Here is a 17,738-nt window from a genome sequence, read left to right as displayed (position 1 = left end):
ATTAAATTGAATTATGGCACAGACACGGATACACACAGCGAACACCCCATGAGAGCACAAACGAACGGAACAACGGTTTTCCACGAAAACGATTGAGCTCGTAGAATGGATGGATGTAACGCCGAGGACAGCGTTTTCCCGAGAGCCATTTTGCCATTCCGCCATTGCTCTGACGTGCCGAAGAGGGTTGTCCGGGGAAAAGCGTTATGTAAACAGTTCCAAGGGATGGACAAAAAAAACACGGCCAACTTCGGGGTTGAACTCAACCGCAGATTATGCTTTTATGTTCACACCATTTTTCCGGCACCGGATGTGTGTAAGGAAAAGCCCGGGATTTTCATCTGTGTGTAGGTTTGGTTTTTGTTCCTTCTTTTCGTAACCGCAGCAGCTCGGCAGGAAAATCCACGCGGCACACATCCCGCCCTTAATGGCCAATGATTGATCAATGTTTGATCTGTAATTGATTGGTGTTGGGAGTCTTTTTGGTGGACCGCCATTTGTCTTGTTTAATATTGAAGTTTTTGGAAGTTTTGTTCTACTGCACCACCCAAACACAAAACGGAAAAAACGGCGCAACGATCCCCACACGACCATAACGAACAACTGTGCATAAGAGCCGCTGTTCGGTCGAATGTTGGAAACATAATCAACGGACACGAAGCGCACGCGGGACGCGTTAGTGATTATGAAACATAAATCTTATCATTTGTGCCATTGCTATCATGTCCAATAAACGCTTGTGGCTTGTCTTTTTTTTTGTTTGGGCACAACCGTTACCACAGAACTGGGAATTGATTTATGGCCGGGCTGCAATGGGTGTCTTAGGAGTGGAAGCAGCCATCATGCACCAACGAGTGTGTTGGTTAGCGATCTAGTTTTGATTGCTTTTATTCAGAGCAACAGCAAAAGGGTCAATTATTATGTTTTTTAAGTCTCCCTCTAAGCAGAAAAGAAGCGCTCTAATGAAGTTAACGTGTTTAAGAGTAGGGATGGCCGTTAATTGAACGCATGAAGGATACTTGAGCTTGTTTACACGAGGGAATCAAAGAGTTAAGAGTAGAGACGGGGCACATGATAGGGGTGTTTAATTAGAGAATGTAAGAGATCTAAACCAGCAAGTACTTGGGTAAATATTAGTTTAGATATTTATTGTGTGTTGCTATTGTATCCTCCTTTAATGTAATTTTTAAAGCCCTCATTTCAACTTCACTGTAGATTAAAATGAATTCTTAAGCTCACTGGTTTGCTCTCATCAATAATCTCCAAGAATTATGATCAATACGTCAACAAGTAGGAAGAACTTCTACTTCTTATTGGTCTGCTCAGGGCTCAGGGTTGTTAGACATGGCCAGGTTGAAAATTCTTCTCAAGGAATCTCGGTTCAGGGCAGGATTCCTTCAATCAAGCTTATCCAACCAACAAGCTCACTCTGCGCTTTTAAGTCTATTGGGGAATCCTTCCTGCTTTGGAAGGATATTATCACCGCCTAACAGCTCAGCTAGCTCATAGTCTATTCTCCTTCTACACCGATTCAAAGATAATCCTTAGGACCCGCCACTCGAAAATGGCGAATGCATGTGCGGCCTCTGTCTGCGACGTTCAGGTCAGAATATCGGTCTTATCAGTGTGAGATATTTATTACATTTTGTGTCTTGTTGAAGTATTATTGATCGACGGAGCTTGTGGAGCCCATTAGACGAAGGACTCAGGATTGAAGTGTTTAAAGAACGGCCATTAGAGGAGTACAGAATTGTTCTAAGCATTTAGAATATCACGGGTATGTGATGTATTAATATTCAAGTCTTTCATGGCATCAGTGAGAAAATTCAAGTTTTTATCTAGAATCTGTCAAATATTCGAACAATCGGCAAGCAGTGACAGAACCTTCTACCTACATAATTTTCATGTAATTTTAATTGCTCAGGAAACAAGAACTGTCCTAGTGAATCTACCAACATTGTTGTAGAATCTGTGGTAAAAGCGTTCTGTCGAGAAATTATACGAAATGGAATCAATGTTTGAGATTTCTACAAGAAAAATGTTCAAATAGGAGGTTAGCTTGGCTTGCCGACTTGTATGAAACGATCCAGACTAAAAGAAAATTGAAAAATTGCTCATAGACCCTTTTGTTGGGGTCTTTGAGCTACTATGACGCTATTATGTACTTCAATTTTATACCATACCTCTACAAGGAAATAATTCATCTCACTTTATTATTTCACCGTACCCATCTCACCCCGTCGAAAAGTGTCAGCTCATCCCGATGAAATGGGCCACCACTCATCCCACTCCGAATCTTTTCTTTTATTCATGACCCTTCACTTTTACTCCCTTACCATTGTGTCCGGCGAGATTTCCTTCGGGAAAATTACATCCAACGTGCCACGCGTATTATGTGCGGGTGCGAAAAACATCTTTACCCCCGGCACAGTTTTTTTTTTTGGGGGATCCATTGCTGGGGCTTTAATTTATTCCTCTCCCCCGATTGGTGCTACAGTGCTTATGAATACAATAGGCGAGCAAAGACAAGAGGCTCACGAGAGGATTCGCCTTAATTTGCTGAATATTTCAGTTCGCCTGTTCGGGGTTTGTTTCCTTCGGGAGTCCATTTGTAAGTCGGAATGTGGATGGGATTCCACTCACCCACCATTTTGCATCGATGCTGCGTGAGAATAAGCAAAACAAAACAAAAAAATCCACAGCACAGTGGTGTGTAAATGGGGTGATATTTATGTTGTACTTATCACGTGACCCATTGGAAAAGCGTGACAGGCAGGAAGAGGGAATTTATCTTCCGTTCGGTGGTAGGTCCGCCAGCCAGTTTTATGGTGAATAGATGCGGCATAAATTGTGTGCATTGTTTTCGCCAGCCCGCGCCACCACCGGTTGGGGAGCTGAGCTTCGTTGTGGCCGGGGTTTGCATGTGCATGTCGGTTATCTTTTTAATTCCCTCTTTACGATCACCGAGCCCGGAAAAGGGTCGAGTGGCTCGGTCGGTGGATCCTGGTGAAAGGGGGTTTCCCCGTGCTGGAGGTGTTCGTTATCGAAACGGTCGACGATTAGTTCCGCTACTGTGATTGCGTTAATTAAAGGAGCATCCATGTGTTTGATTAAGCTTAAGCATCACTTTGCACCCTTCGGGCGGCCCTTTCCGTTCCGAGGCCGAGGATTTGTTGCGCTCGGTTCGTAGCTGTACGGTTGTTTGCGAAAATAATGAATTGATGAAAGGTTTTGTAGTTCACACCTCGAAGCGCAGTGCACTGAAGCGAGCGGTAGGGAAGGAATTCGCCACCGCAGCTGAAGAAGCAATGGAAAACCCAGCGAAGGGTGTCCTCGTTGATTGGGGCAATTAGCTCGATGGCGCTTACCCGACAGGCAGCCACAGCCAACCAACGGGGAAGCATTGTTTCACTCTACGTAGCTTGCAGTTTTTGCGTATGTAGGTGCAATGTTTGTTTGTTTGTTTGTTTGCTTGGCTGTGGGCAGTCGGAATCCACAATCACCCACTGAAAATGGAATGTGGATGTGAGAAAAGCGGGCCGGGTTGATTGGTCGATAAAATAAAACTGTGAAACGGCACGGTAGTTGCACTCGGTGGGTTGGAGTAAATGGAGCGTGTAAGTGTTTCGGGCAATATCATGGTCTTTGCCTCACATTAAGCTAAGTAAATGTAATTGATTCTTTTAGAATGAGAGAGCTCCCGTACTAGGAGGTTTGAAAAGTGTATCTGTTGCATGATCCGGATCGGAGTGTTTTATTGGTTCTACTGTCCTATTACGATGGATCGTCTAAACAGAAGAGTGCATAACGCATGACTTAAAATGTGTAAACCGTACACGTCTGTGACGTCTGTTGACGCCTGGGTTCAAATCCCAATTTGGCTAAAATATTCCCTAGATAGTAATAGTAGCTTTTGGACAAGTCTTGGAAGTTGGATGATCTTGTCCAACAATTTGCTGTCAAGGAGAAATATTGATTTGACTGACTATTGTTACAGCCTAGCGTAATTTGAGTCCTTCCTGGCTGTAGAATTTTAGCCAAATTATATCTATACACTTATCTGTAGTAGTGTTTCCTTCATTGATTTCCACATTTAATTAATTTCGTCTTTACCAGTGCGACAGATTTTTCTTGCTTCAAGAAATTGTCCATTTGCTCTACCGTCGTGCAGAGTGGGCTGCTAAGTCGCGTGACTGTTCCTTCCTGGTATTGCTACCGATTGCTGCAGAGGAAGAGGTTTGATTTTTAATCCCCTAGAAACAAGATTGTGGTTTGTTTCTTTTACCTCAGAACATCACTGTCAGCAGCTCAGTACCAGGAACTAGCCAGGAGCATGAGTGTCGGTAAAAGAAGAATAAAGGAGACCATTAGAAACCACCAGCACGGGACACATGGGCTTGCTTTTCGGGTTTTGCGCCCTGGTTGGATAGGTGGTCTATGGAAACAACAAATTGTTGTACGATGTTTGCCCAGCAGTGGCTTCCAAAGGATCCTTTTCCTCTGCAGAAGTCAACTTTGCATTGTTGTTGATATGCTTTCGAGCTCATCCTGGTGATTGGACAATCTATTCAGAGGTGCACCATGGAGCGAAGCGGTCTGTAGCAGCTGGTACGGGACAGACAAGAAGTCACCTTTGGGCCGGTAATGAATCGTTTAAGAAGACAAGATGGTTATGTTCCTACTCTAAGGTAGGAAGGAGTGTTGTTGTTAGAAGATCATAATAAGCAGATGTTTCTTTGGTGGAAAGTAGACAAGTCTAAGCTGTGGGCAGAAGATTTATAAGGGGGCAGAGTTTAATAGGTGTTCTAAACGATCTTCAAGAAATTCAGTAAGACAAGCCAAATCAGAATCATCAAACAGAGCCACCGACTAGGATTCCTTGCAGCTTACAACATATCTCTCACGCTCTCTTTTCTCTTGCCCTTGAACGCCATTGGATAGGCTATTTTGTTAAATTTAATTAAATAAATTTGTTCCTGGCTGTGTTTGCAGCGTGTTCACAGCGGCGCACAGCAACAGCGGTAGCAGATCGCTCACGCCTGATAACAACACTCATGCGTTGTCAGCTAGTTGTCGCGCTGCTTTACCGATCCCAAAGCTGCTGTACGAAGCACAGGGCTGAAACCTATCATCACCACCTCTGCGTACCTCCGTTCGCCTGGAATTGAAGGTCAAGCTGCGCGTCGCCAGTACCCTTCGGCGCACTTTCTTTTCGCACCGTGGTAACGCGAACCGACGGCGACAACCTGCACACGTACTTGCCAATTACCACCATTATGTACCGTGAGGTACAGGACACCGGTTGGTAATTAAATAATTACCGGGCTTAAGCTGCTGCTCATTACTAAGTTGACTTGTTTTATAACATTATCTTACCCGTCCCGTGGAGTGGGCAGTTGGAGGGCTTGTGTTGAGGAGTTGGGAATTGCAACACTTTGATGTTGGATTTGAAGCAGACATAATATGTTTGTTTTCACAAGAAGGCAGCAATTATCCTCCAATATCTATTACAAATAAATGATTAATTATTCATTACACTATGAGAAGCGTTGGTCGAACAGGTTAACAGCACTAACGCTCCTTATTGGACAATGGGGCATTCTGTACCGTGAGCAACAGCAAAAATGGCTGACACATCATAAATGAGCTTCCCGAAATACCCAAACCGGGGGTCCGATCCATGACCGGTACAGGAACTTCCTTATCCAACAATTCGTTTACAGTGGTAGTACGATCGCTACACGTCACGATCCACACTTTCTTGATGAATCATACCGTTAATTGGTTTAATTTTCCTTTCCAACATCCTACAGAGAGCTTTACGCCCGAAACTCGAAACGAACCTCAACCGCCCGATCGGTTGAGGACTCTCTCGCTCACTCTCACTCTCTCTCTCGCTCTGGCACGAGAAGCGGTTTTAATTGGAAACTTTCCCGCACATCGCACACATTTCCATCCATGCGAACGGTCGGCCAATAAATAAAGAGGGAAAAAGGGCATTATGAGGAACATCCCCTCCAGGGAGGTAAAGAAGGTAATTGAAAAATCAATCAAAATGGCACCGCCGTCGGTGCGGGGCGACCGCGCGTAAAGTGTTGATGACCGTGCGCTCTCTTTGCATTCGGTACGATCGCTTTTGAAGTAGCCAGGATTCGGTTCGACCGAAGGACCGCCAACCTCGCCTGGACACAACTTCCAATTACCGAACTTTTCTATTGCACCGTTTTCCCTCAAGGCATCGCCGATGCTGGGGTGTGAGTATGTTGTCAGTGGCCGGTTGGAGAAGTTGTTGCGCGGTACTGGTATAAAGGCAATAACATTATTGACTTCAATTATGGCAAAAGGTTCGCGGTACTTGGGACGTGGAGGACCGGGCGAAGGTGATAATTTATACATTCCGAACGCTTTTTGCTGTTGACTCTAGTTTGAAGTTTATTGCAAAATCGCGTGTTGCTGGTGGTGACTACCAATTTGGACGCTTACGCGAGCTGAGATTATTAAAAACGGCGGCCACCAATTGTTAAGTTATTTTCCAGCAGGTCATGAAATCATGATGTAGTTGTTAAGAGGAAAAACGGGCAGCACTGTGGTTACTTTCATTAGCTTGGGAGTATTGCTTTCGGCGATTTTATTTTAAAATTAAAAATATTCGATATTCCACTGTAAAGTTGAGCTAAAACGATCCTTCCCATCTAAGGGTTAATGCTAGTAGGCAGTGGCGCATATTTCGGCAATATTTCTCAAACACATCGACGCTACCGCCACACACGCTAATTGAACCATCAACGGAAACATTCATACACCGCGCGAGTGACCTCGCGATTAGACATAAACATACGCACGCCAGCAAGATAAATGCTACCGCAGACGACCACGAACAAAACGCGCCGCAACGTTCACAACCACGTGCGCAGAGAGATATGAATTTGACATCATCCGCATCACAAACACTCGCATGCGAATTTTCGATCCGACTGGGGTTTGCCCCAGTCGATGCGATCCCAGCTCAGTGTCTGTCCGTTCGCGGTAAACACATGTACGATGCTAAAACTAACCGTCAATTTGCTACGCTTCCGGCCGTGTGGAGTGCGGTGGCGTAGTACCGCTGCGCAACCAGCTGCTACTTCGAGCGTCAATACTGCTGTGGATTTGGAGTGGGAAAATGCCCAGCCGTTCGATAAGATTCCAGCCCCATCATTGCTCGGGTTCCTGAAAGAGTTTGGACCGTTCGGTAAGCTGAAGGTGGCAGAGTGACATCAAGTCGATCTGACCTCTTTCTCCGCAGGTAAATACAAAGATGGGACGCTATACGACATCAACAAGCGAATGCGTGAGCTGTATGGTCCGATCATCCGGATGAATGGATCGTTTGGACGAGAAGACATCGTGATGACGTTCGTGCCGGAAGACTTTGAAAAGGTGTTGAGATCGGAGGGTCAATGGCCGAGACGCACCGGGATGGATTCGTTCGTTTACTACCGCAAACAGCATCGACCCGAGTACTTCCAGGGTTATGGAGGACTTTTAGCTGAGTAGGTTCACGCGGACCGTAGATCGAGCCTCGGGAGAACTCTCCAATAAGTACCCCATCCATTTCAGACAAGGTGAAGACTGGCACAAGATGCGAACGATCGTCAATCCGATCATGATGCAGCCCAAGATCATCAAGCTGTACGTGAGCAAGGTGGATGCGGTTGCTCAGGAGTTTATGGATATGTAAGGCATTCAAACTTCCCGAGAGAATCTCCTAATAAGACTTTCCCCTCGTTTACGAACAGTGTCAGTGGTCTGCGGGATGAAAAGCATGAGCTTCCGGCGGACTTTAACGAATGGTTGAATCGCTGGGCCCTGGAGACAATGGGAGTTCTGGTGTTGGACACTAGGCTGGGCGTTTTGAACAGGGAACAGAGTCCCGAAGTCAGCAAGTTAATCAATGTAAGTTCTCTTCACCCTAAGACCTTTTTATAGAGCTAATAGGAAATTCTGGTTGGAAATTCCACAGCTGACCAAGGACGCAGTCGAGCTGTTCTACAAGCTAGACATACTGCCCTCAATCTGGAGGAAGCTCAAGACTCCCGGCTTCTACCGGCTGATGCGTACACTGGACGAACTTTATCAGTAAGTGTTCCTCGTGCACCTATACAAATACCTACAACAATCACTTTTTACAAAACGAAAACAAATCTCATGATAGTACAATTGCGTCGAAAGTTGACGAAGCGGTGATAAGGATGGAAAAGAACCCGAGTGCCGATGCGGACAACCTGAGCATTTTGGAGAAGCTGTTGAAGGTGGACCGTAAAGCGGCCTTCACGATGTCCATGGATAGCTTGTTTGCGGGTGTCGATACGGTAGGTGGAAGCGTCGATCACCATCCTGATCCTCAATAATACGATCTTTTGCACAGACATCATCAGGTTCGACGGGAGTTCTTTACTGCTTGGCTCAGAATCCCGAAAAACAGGAGAAACTACGAGCGGAACTGCGTCAGATTATGCCAGAGAAAAACACACCGCTGACGCCTGACCGTATGAAAAACATGCCGTACCTGAGGGCCTGCATTAAGGAGGGTCTGCGAATGTATCCACCGACCTCCGGAAATGGACGCTGTGCTGGGAAGAACCTCGTCCTGCAAGGATACCAGATCCCGAAAGGAGTAAGCTGAGTAGAAGACCTAATTTCTGAGCTTCTAATATCTGAGATGTTCCACTGCAGGTTCTTGTTGGGATGGGACAGCTAGTATTGCAGCGCGAAGAAGGTTACTTCACACGCCCCACCGAGTTTATTCCGGAACGCTGGCTCAGCGGAGAAGCTGCGGCCGGATGTCCAAGTGCAAAGGAGGTACATCCGTTCATATACATGCCGTTCGGGTTTGGAGCGCGTTCCTGCATCGGACGACGGCTCGCAATGCTGGAGATGGAGATTCTGATCTCCCGAATGGTGCGACAGTACGATATCCGGTGGAACTACGGCGAGCTAAAGTACAGAGCGACGTTGGTCAACATACCGTCCAACGACTTGATGTTCCAACTGAAAGATGTGGACGATTGAGCAATTGCTCCCAGGTTTGTATATTTATTGGAAATAAAGGGAACTAAACAATTTGTTACGAATGCGTGTACAATTAACCACATTCGATCGTAGCGAACACGAACCACACACACTCTCAAGGTCAAAGCAGTTTGGGGTTTCGTGGAGATTGAAGTCAATTTTCTATCCACATTTCAGTTTGAAGAATTGTGCAGAAGATGGTAAGATAGCAAAAATCTTGCACACATACACATCGTAAAGGGATGATTGTGTTTTTTCACCCCCCTCTGAAGCACAGCTCCAAAGTCACGGCCGAACGGCCTATCGCACACACGCACACACAGACGCGTGGGGCCGCTTAGCTCACCCAAACAAATCGCGTTTCGCGTCGGCATCGCCACAAGGTCACGCAGCGGCGCGTTGGACGCGGTGCGGATCGTAAACATTAGTGATGCTACCCTCACAACCCGGCCCCAATACGTCGCGGTACTTCGCGACGCCGATAAGCCGGTAGGCTGGTCAAACCCCCCTTGGAGCATGGAGGAATGTTTCCGTTAGTTTAAGGTTTGCGTCCCAAGAATGCTGATGATGCGTCGTAGTTTTATTAATTTAGCTAGCCATAGCTCTGTTCGGTGGCGATCGACTGATCAAGCTCGAGTAACGCATCCGAGTAGCAGTTTCGGTGCGGAGGGTTTGATCGATCCAGAGTGGGCCACCGCCAAGCCGTACAAATGTATCCCAGGCCCTACTGTGTGGCAGCTGGTGACCGGTTTTATGAAGGGTGGTAAGTGCTGCTGATGACGAGTGACGCGCCGTTGGGACGCAACAGAGACAGGTGGAGGTGATCATTTGTGTCGCTTCGAAGAGTTGGCGTGGTACGCATACACGTGAAAGCGATCCGTCAAAATCGCGCTTACTAGCACAGACGATGCTCAGCTTTTGTTTTGATTGAGCGCGTAACCGTAGCATGCTGTGAGTTGAGATGGTAACTGTGTCAGCTGTGCTCGCTTGGATTGATGTGTGTTGGTAAACGATGAATGAAATAGTAACGCGGCGCGGAATGACCCTGAACCTCGCGTTTGTTTACATGCGATCGTGGATGGGAAGATCAGTGTTAGACAAGCATTTTAGGAAAAGTCGTGTAAGTTTTAAAAATGTTTCAACAATTCCTCCAGGACGTTATGCCGAGCTTAATCTGGTCGAGTTGCATTACCGTTTGCGGGAAGAGTATGGCGACCTTTACCGTATACCTGGCTGGATGGGACGGCCCGACATCTTGATGAGCTTCTCGCCGGAAGCCTTTGAAAAGGTTTTCCGTACCGAGGGTCAGTGGCCTGTACGGCGCAGCTTCGACTGTATGGGGTACTACCGGCAGAAGGTTCGTCCGGAAATATTCAGCGAAACAAGTGGACTCGTAACTTCGTAAGACTTTGTCGGGAGTACTTAGTATGAATTTTCTTCTAAAGTACAGCATCACTTGAACTTTGCAGCCAGGGTGCGTCGTGGCAGAAGATGCGAACCATTACGAACCCCGTGTTGATGCAGCCAAAGACGGTGAATGTGTATGTGGAGCAGGTGGATGAGGTGTGCCGTGAGTTTATGACGATGTAAGAAAGGGAGCGTTTGAGTTTGGAAATGGATTGGTGTAGTAGCATGTTGTAATCGTTTTCCAGCATTGCTAAGCTGCGTGACGATAAGCAGGAGCTGCCGGAGGACTTTAACGAATGGATCAACCGATGGGCGCTAGAAACGACCGGTGTGCTGGCAATGGACACCAGGCTCGGGGTGATGCGTGCGAAAGATTCCGGAGAAGGACACAGGCTAGTAGATGTGAGTAAGTCATGCCTTTTTTTTTAGTTGAGATCGATCTAATATGCCTTTACCTTGGTACAGCTTGTGGATGAAATCTTAGAGCTGAGCTACCAACTGGACGTTCTGCCATCCATGTGGAGATACTACAAAACTCCACGCTTTAACAAATTAATGAGACTGTTTGATGAAATGACTGAGTGAGTACAGGACCTTCATGAGCTCCCCGGGCTTTTGTTACTTGATTCTCGATCTCTTCAGTATAACAATGGAAAAAATCGATGAAGCTATAGCGCGGGTTGAGAAAAATCCTACCTCGGAGGACAATCAGAGCGTCCTGAAGAAATTGTTGAAGATCAACAAACACGTTGCGGTGATCACGGCTCTCGATATGATATTCGCCGGCATTGACACGGTACTTCCTTTGACACAAATGTATACGAAGAAGCTAGAGGGTTAACCCTTATCCTCCATTCACCATTTCTAGACATCGTCAGGTGCCGCTGCCATCTTGTACTGCCTTGCTAAACATTCCGAAAAGCAGGCAAGACTACGCGAAGAGCTTCGAACGATAATGCCCTCCAAAGATATGCCACTGTCGGCGAACATGATGAGCAATTTACCGTATCTGCGGGCCTGCATTAAGGAGGGCATGCGAATGTATCCACCGACAGCAGGGAACATTCGTGCCACCGGACGTGACTTGGTGCTGCAAGGCTATCAGGTTCCAAGGGATGTAAGTAAACTTTGAGGAAGCGATGCATTCATAACGAAAAGATCGCTGATCACTTGCTATCACTCCATCTCAGACGGACATTGCCATGGGTACGCTGGTGCTGATGAGCGATGAAAAGTACTATCCTCGTGCGAAAGAATTTCTTCCCGAACGTTGGCTGGCGGAGCGTGATTCCGATATCCCGAACGCCAAGAACGTGAATCCATTCATTTTCCTCCCGTTTGGGTTTGGTTCGCGCAGCTGCATCGGCAAACGCTTGGCGATGATGGAGATGGAGGTGATACTGGCACGGTTGATAAGACAATTCGATTTTCGCTGGAATTATGGAGATTACAAAATTCGGACGACGGTCATAAACGTTCCGGGATGTCCGCTACGCTTTGAGGTAAGAGATGTAGATCACTGATGAATCGCTGAGTAGTTGTGAGGCGAGTTTTGTTCGACTTGTTGGAATGAAATCTAAAACATAAATAAATAATCCAAGACGAGGAGAAAAAAAAACACAAACAAAGAATTTGCAACGCACACCCTCCTTGCGAAACGGTCGCGTCCGTCGCTTGTCTTATCAACACCGATACCGAACAAAACCGAACCACTGGCCTGAGGGGGTGATTGTTTGCCAGAAGGGTGAGTAATAATCAGCGAGTGAGTTTGCTATTTTTGGCCCCAACGGTGGTGTGTATGTGCGTCACATCAGTTGTGTAAGGTGTGATGCTTCTATTCTGCATGAGTGTGCGTATGCGCTAACAAAATCATTTCGCACTCAGATTAGATAGATCATTGTGGTGCGGAACAGTCGTTTGCGAAGCAGTCTCGTAGCTCCGTGTGCGAATCGAGAGAGTCGAGTGTTGCTTACGTCCGCTAGTGTGTTTTGTGAGCGTTAAATACAGAATGATCGTCCTAAGAACTCCTCTGTGGAACCATTGGCTAAGGGCTAGCGTAGTTCCGGGTACGTCCGCATCGGCCCGACTGCTCAGTGCTCAGGCAGCTGTTGATCCCGTCGATCCGGAATGGGCGAACGCGAAACCGTACAAGGAGATACCCTCTCCAAGTATTATGCAGTTTATGAAAGGGTTCGGCAAGAATGGTAACTATCCGTCTCCGGTGTGATTTGTTTACTTCAATTACTCCCCGACGTATACTTCCGTAGGCCGTTACGCTAATGTCGATCTGGTGGAGATGCATTCACGCATGTGGGAAGATTTTGGCGATATTGTGAGGTTTCGCGGTATGTTCGGCAAGAACGATATCATCATGACGTACAGTCCGCCCGACATTGAGAAGGTGTTCCGCAACGAGGGACAGTGGCCGATACGCCGTGGGTTCGATAGCTTCGCTTACTACCGACAGCATATACGACCGGACGTATTCAGCGAGACGGGTGGCCTGGTCACTGAGTGAGTAGAGTCTTATCAACAACTGGAAGCTGAGGCGCGAGTTAAAGGCAGTATTCCATGCATCATTCTCTTAACGCTTTTAGACACGGTGAGAAATGGCAAAAAGTGCGCACGATCGTCAACCCGGTAATGATGCAACCGAAAATTATTAAGCTATACATCGATCAGGTGGATGAAATTGCACGAGAGTTTATGACACTGTAAGCTTATCTGGGTTAGTTAGACTCGTGGAGGAAAGCTTCTTTGACGATCGCTTTTCCGTTTTAGTGTGGCTGAGATGAGAGATTCGAAAAATGAGCTCCCGAAAGATTTCGACCAGTGGCTCAACCGGTGGGCACTCGAAACGATGGGTGTGCTTGCACTGGACACGAGATTTGGAGTGCTGAAATCGGACCAGTCGCAGGAAGCGCGGCAGATCATTGGAGTATGATGGTTTAGTGCGATCCTGAAGGACACTGATCCCTCAATAAGCAATCTAAATTGATCGTTTTAGTTGGTGAGAGACATCTTCGAGCTAACGTTCCATCTGGATGTGGAAATGTCGGTGTGGAAGTACTTCAGCACGCCCTCCTACAGGAAGCTGATGCGTGTGTTCGATGATCTGACCAAGTAGGAACACCGAGTGAGACGACACTGATAGAAGATCTCAATTTAAGCTATCTCTTCTTACACCTCATGTAGCGTGATCATGGCAAAGATCGACGAGGCAAAGGAGCGACTTGAAAAGCAACCCTCAAACTCGGCCAATCAAAGTGTGCTGGAGAAGCTTCTGAAGATCAACAAGCACGTCGCAGCGATTATGTCTCTGGACATGCTTATGGCAGGAATTGATACGGTACGCTCAGTAGCAAATTTGCGGCTTCAATGAATGTTCTAAAGCGATCAACCTTTTTCTGTAGACTTCTTCCGGATCGATAGGAATACTGTACTGCTTGGCGAAGAACCCGGAGAAGCAGGCAAAGCTGCGTGATGAGCTCCGTACCATCTTGCCCAACAAGGACTCACCACTGACCGCTGAGAACATGCACAATCTGCCGTACCTGAGGGCCTGCATCAAGGAAGGACTTCGACTGTATCAACCGGTTGCAGGGAATATGCGTGCTGCTGGTCGAGACATAGTACTGCAAGGCTATCGCATACCGAAGGGAGTAAGTGTTTGATGTCTAGTCGCCAATCAACGTGGAATATTTAAAAACCTTACTCCCATTTCCAGACGGATATCGCCATGGGCACGGCAGTACTGCAGCGCAGCGAGAAGTACTTCCGCCGAGCTGCAGAATATCTGCCCGAACGTTGGCTCTCGGAACGTCCGGCCGATGTGCCAAGTGCAAAGGACTCGAACCCGTTCATCTTTCTTCCGTTTGGGTTCGGAGCGCGTAGCTGCATCGGACGGAGGCTCGCTATGATGGAGATGGAAATCATAACTGCCCGTCTGGTGCGACAGTTTGACATCCGCTGGAACTATGACAACTTGCGGTTTAAGTCGGCATTGATCAACATTCCCTCGAACCCGTTGCAGTTCGAGATGAAGGAGGTTGATCATTAGGGGGTGATGAAGTGAGTCAATACGCGTCACGATATTAACTTTGGCACGCAAGGGTTCAAAATGAAGCTCCAGTATTCGATCCATTATGTTAACCGTTACAGGGTGACTCAAAATAAATGCCGCAATATACTAAGAATGTTTATGCAAGATTCGTATTGAGTGAAATTGTGTTCTCAGTTCAGAATTCGGGATACTTAATTCACAAATAAGTACTTCATTCAATCAATCATTAATATGCCGAAGAATCACCCTACGTTATCTTCCATGTCACACGCTGACGTTAAGATAATGTTGTTATTGATAAACATTATTGAGCTGTGGCGTTCTGTAGAAGAGGGCGTAAAACCGTTCCAGTTCGACCTGTGTTTGTGAAGTGTGCAAGTGTAGCTATGGCTCTTCGCATCGTGATTCAACGATCTTTCATCCGAAGTCATCTAAATTGTTTGAAAAAGTTTCAAAGTACAGCTGCCAGCGCTACGAAAGACTTTGTCGATCCGGAATGGGAAGCCGCCAAGCCGTACAAAAGCATTCCCAGCCCGAAACTGTTTACATTTGCGAAAGAATTTAGGGAGGGAGGTAATACGACAAGAGAGCATAAGCGGCCGGTCGCTGACGTATGATCGCTGATCGATGTAAACATAATCTTTTCAAGGTCGCTATTATGATCTCACCGGGGCCGAACTGTACGGACGGTGGCGTGATGATTATGGAGAGCTCATACGCATCAATGGGATGTTTGGCCGTCCGGACATTGTGCTGACCTTTCGGCCGGAAGACTTTGAGAAGGTATTCCGGACGGAAGGTGCGTGGCCGATAAGGCGGGCATCGGAAACGCTCAGCTACTATCGGCAGAAGGTGCGTCCGGAAGTGTTTGGTGAGCTGAGTGGCCTCATTACAACGTAAGTATGCCGGTATCAGACTCGAGCAATTGTGTTTTGACCCCCTTTCCCCAAGGCAAGGTGAAGAATGGCAAAGGGTACGTACCATGGTGAATCCGGTGATGATGCAACCGAAAACCGTCCAGCTGTACGTGGATCAGGTTGACGCAATCGCTCGGGAGTTTATGTCAATGTAAGATGAGCGGGTCTAATTAGCTTCTAAAAGGGGACAATGCAAGTAATTTTGTACTCACTTCTATTATGAGCAGTGTGGCCGGTTTGCGTGATGAAAAACGTGAACTACCGGCCGACTTCGATCAGTGGCTTAATCGTTGGGCTCTGGAGACTGTGGGAGTTCTCGCGTTGGACACGAGACTAGGTGTTCTAAGACCGGAGCAATCAACGGAAGCCAAGGCCATCATTGCGGTATGTTTGCGCAAAGAAGAATCAGTAGGTATTCAGGCTCAATGTTTTATTTATGTAAAATAATTCTAGCTGGTGAGGAATATCTTTGACTTGATATACAAACTGGAGTTTGAACCTTCGATTTGGAAGTACTTCAAAACACCCACCTTTAAGCAGCTAATGAAGGACTTTGATAACTTAACCAAGTAGGTCCCTCTTCGGTTTGTTTTGGTAGAATTTTCCTCAAAAATTGTTTGTTTTTGGTTCGAATAGTCTCATAATGACGAAAATCGATGAGGCAGTTCAGAAGTTCGAAAAGAACCCAACGGTCGAGGGTAATCAAAGTGTCCTGGAGAAGCTGCTGAAGGTTAACAAGCAGGTTGGGATGGTGATGGCGTTCGATATGCTGATGGCTGGAATCGATACGGTAAGAGGTTCAGATGGGATCGTTAGTCCTCATTCTGCTACTCATTTCTATCTTCTTTGGACGTATCATCAAGACATCATCAAGCACAATAGGTCTGCTGTACTGTCTCGCGAAGAACCCTGACAAACAGACTCGCCTGCGTGAAGAGCTCAGAGCGATTCTCCCGTCCAAGGATTCCCCTTTGATACCGGACAACATGCGCAATCTACCGTACTTGCGGGCATGCATTAAGGAAGGTCTGAGACTGTATCAACCAACGCCGGCAAACGTACGGAAGGTGGGCCACAATATCGTTCTTCAAGGATATCAAGTACCGAAACATGTAAGAGATTACAACGAAACGCTCGACAACTCGACGTACATTAGGGGTTTACCTTTTGCAGACGGAAGTTGTGATGGCCTCTGCAGCTCTCCAACGTGACGCGGCACACTTCCCGCAACCGGAAGCATTCCTTCCGGAACGATGGCTACAGGACGGATCGGAAGCAGGGACTCCCAATGCAAAGGAGGCACATCCGTTCATCTTTCTGCCGTTCGGGTTCGGAGCTAGAAGCTGCATCGGTAGACGACTCGCGATGCTGGAGATGGAGATCGTTATTGCACGGTTTGTACGAAGCTTTGAGGTTGGATGGAACCATGGAAAGCTGAAAATGAAGATGGGGCTGATCAATACGCCCGCCGTTCCACTACACTTCGAGTTGAAGGATGTCACCGACTAGTGTCAGTGGACGATAATGGTGTTGGAGGCTCCAATGTTTTGAGTACTCCTCTTGGCTTTACTCTAATCATGTAGATGCTCTGGAAACAGACAAGGTCCAGCTCCAGCTAATATTTTTTCTTACTTTGGTTCTTACTGTGTTTGTAAAATATACAAAGTGTCATAAATTTGATAAATAATTTATAACGCCCATGGAAAAATCTAAATTAATTCTACAACAATGTAGCACCGATGAAGCGCTCACCACGTATATGGCACCCGATTCTGTTCACACTAGTCCAAAGGTGTTGTTTATCGACAAGGGAAAAACGAGATTGTGACATTGATAACACAATTTACTACCCTACTTGGACGGCCGCTCGGTTTAGAGCTAATAACTGACCGCCGTTGATAGTGAAGCCGGCCCGGCGAAAGGTGCAGCGTTTATCACAATCTCCAGCTCCCCCTCGTTACAATCGACGTGTACGATGTGTGCTCCAAAGAAAAAAAAAAAAACCGGCCAGGTCTCGCGGTCTCTCGGTCCTTTTGCTCGCTGTCCAAGTTGGTGAATAATTACTGAACAAATTCATTTAAATTGTGCATAATTTCTCAATTATTCAGCACACGACGGTAGCATGGAAATGAGCTTCCGGCTGGGCCAATCAACGGCGAAAACAGCGTAGCGATGCATTTTTGTTGCTCGCCAGAGATAACATTGAATGCAGAAAAACGAAAGGAAAATCGGCGCCTTGCATCGTCGTCAACACATTAGCATGCAAATGAGAATAGGGGGGTGCCGCCCAGAAACGTTTC

The 17,738-nt window shown here is 46.7% G+C and overlaps 3 protein-coding genes across 4 annotated transcripts; all 3 read left to right on the top strand.

Moving 5' to 3' along the window:
• Nucleotides 1-6,936: 6,936 nt before the first annotated feature.
• LOC118513814 (cytochrome P450 CYP12A2-like) lies at nt 6,937-9,113 on the top strand. Its single transcript, XM_036060044.1, has 8 exons — nt 6,937-7,231; nt 7,286-7,532; nt 7,600-7,716; nt 7,779-7,935; nt 8,003-8,118; nt 8,195-8,351; nt 8,408-8,656; nt 8,716-9,113. The coding sequence occupies exons 1-8, from the start codon at nt 6,994-6,996 to the stop codon at nt 9,049-9,051; spliced, it is 1,617 nt and encodes a 538-aa protein (XP_035915937.1). The 5' UTR covers nt 6,937-6,993; the 3' UTR covers nt 9,052-9,113.
• A 479-nt stretch (nt 9,114-9,592) lies between these two features.
• On the top strand, nt 9,593-12,168 carry LOC118513815 (cytochrome P450 CYP12A2-like). 2 transcript variants are annotated; one of them, XM_036060045.1, is made up of 8 exons: nt 9,593-9,814; nt 10,206-10,452; nt 10,521-10,637; nt 10,704-10,860; nt 10,924-11,039; nt 11,101-11,254; nt 11,327-11,575; nt 11,649-12,168. In XM_036060045.1, the coding sequence occupies exons 1-8, from the start codon at nt 9,610-9,612 to the stop codon at nt 11,979-11,981; spliced, it is 1,578 nt and encodes a 525-aa protein (XP_035915938.1). In that variant the 5' UTR covers nt 9,593-9,609; the 3' UTR covers nt 11,982-12,168. The 2 variants fall into 2 exon arrangements, with proteins under 2 accessions (XP_035915938.1, XP_035915939.1); XM_036060046.1 differs by lacking the exon at nt 9,593-9,814 and adding an exon at nt 10,128-10,143 and having other exon boundaries at nt 11,649-12,117.
• Nucleotides 12,169-12,336: 168 nt separating this feature from the next.
• LOC118510058 lies at nt 12,337-16,947 on the top strand. Its single transcript, XM_036051447.1, has 16 exons — nt 12,337-12,662; nt 12,726-12,972; nt 13,056-13,172; nt 13,240-13,396; nt 13,466-13,581; nt 13,654-13,807; nt 13,872-14,120; nt 14,186-14,516; nt 14,834-15,094; nt 15,171-15,417; nt 15,473-15,589; nt 15,666-15,822; nt 15,892-16,007; nt 16,075-16,228; nt 16,302-16,550; nt 16,612-16,947. The coding sequence occupies exons 1-16, from the start codon at nt 12,467-12,469 to the stop codon at nt 16,945-16,947; spliced, it is 3,204 nt and encodes a 1,067-aa protein (XP_035907340.1). The 5' UTR covers nt 12,337-12,466.
• The last annotated feature ends 791 nt before the right edge of the window (nt 16,948-17,738 follow it).

Source organism: Anopheles stephensi, chromosome 3 (genome assembly GCF_013141755.1).
Source record: "Anopheles stephensi strain Indian chromosome 3, UCI_ANSTEP_V1.0, whole genome shotgun sequence".
NCBI classification, from domain to species: Eukaryota; Metazoa; Arthropoda; class Insecta; order Diptera; family Culicidae; genus Anopheles; species Anopheles stephensi.
Note: the sequence above shows the minus strand (reverse complement) of the source record. Positions and strands in the feature narration are given on the sequence as shown.

Coding starts and splice junctions, on each gene's coding strand:
- LOC118513814 (XM_036060044.1), top strand. CDS start 6,994: ATGCGATCCCAGCTCAGTGTCTGTCCGTTCGCGGTAAACACATGTACG. Junction 7,936..8,002: donor AAGTCAGCAAGTTAATCAAT/GTAAGTTCTCTT, acceptor GAAATTCCACAG/CTGACCAAGGACGCAGTCGA. Junction 8,352..8,407: donor TGTTTGCGGGTGTCGATACG/GTAGGTGGAAGC, acceptor TCTTTTGCACAG/ACATCATCAGGTTCGACGGG.
- LOC118513815 (XM_036060045.1), top strand. CDS start 9,610: ATGCTGATGATGCGTCGTAGTTTTATTAATTTAGCTAGCCATAGCTCT. Junction 11,040..11,100: donor CTGTTTGATGAAATGACTGA/GTGAGTACAGGA, acceptor CGATCTCTTCAG/TATAACAATGGAAAAAATCG. Junction 11,576..11,648: donor GCTATCAGGTTCCAAGGGAT/GTAAGTAAACTT, acceptor ACTCCATCTCAG/ACGGACATTGCCATGGGTAC.
- LOC118510058 (XM_036051447.1), top strand. CDS start 12,467: ATGATCGTCCTAAGAACTCCTCTGTGGAACCATTGGCTAAGGGCTAGC. Junction 14,121..14,185: donor GCTATCGCATACCGAAGGGA/GTAAGTGTTTGA, acceptor TCCCATTTCCAG/ACGGATATCGCCATGGGCAC. Junction 15,823..15,891: donor AAGCCAAGGCCATCATTGCG/GTATGTTTGCGC, acceptor AAATAATTCTAG/CTGGTGAGGAATATCTTTGA.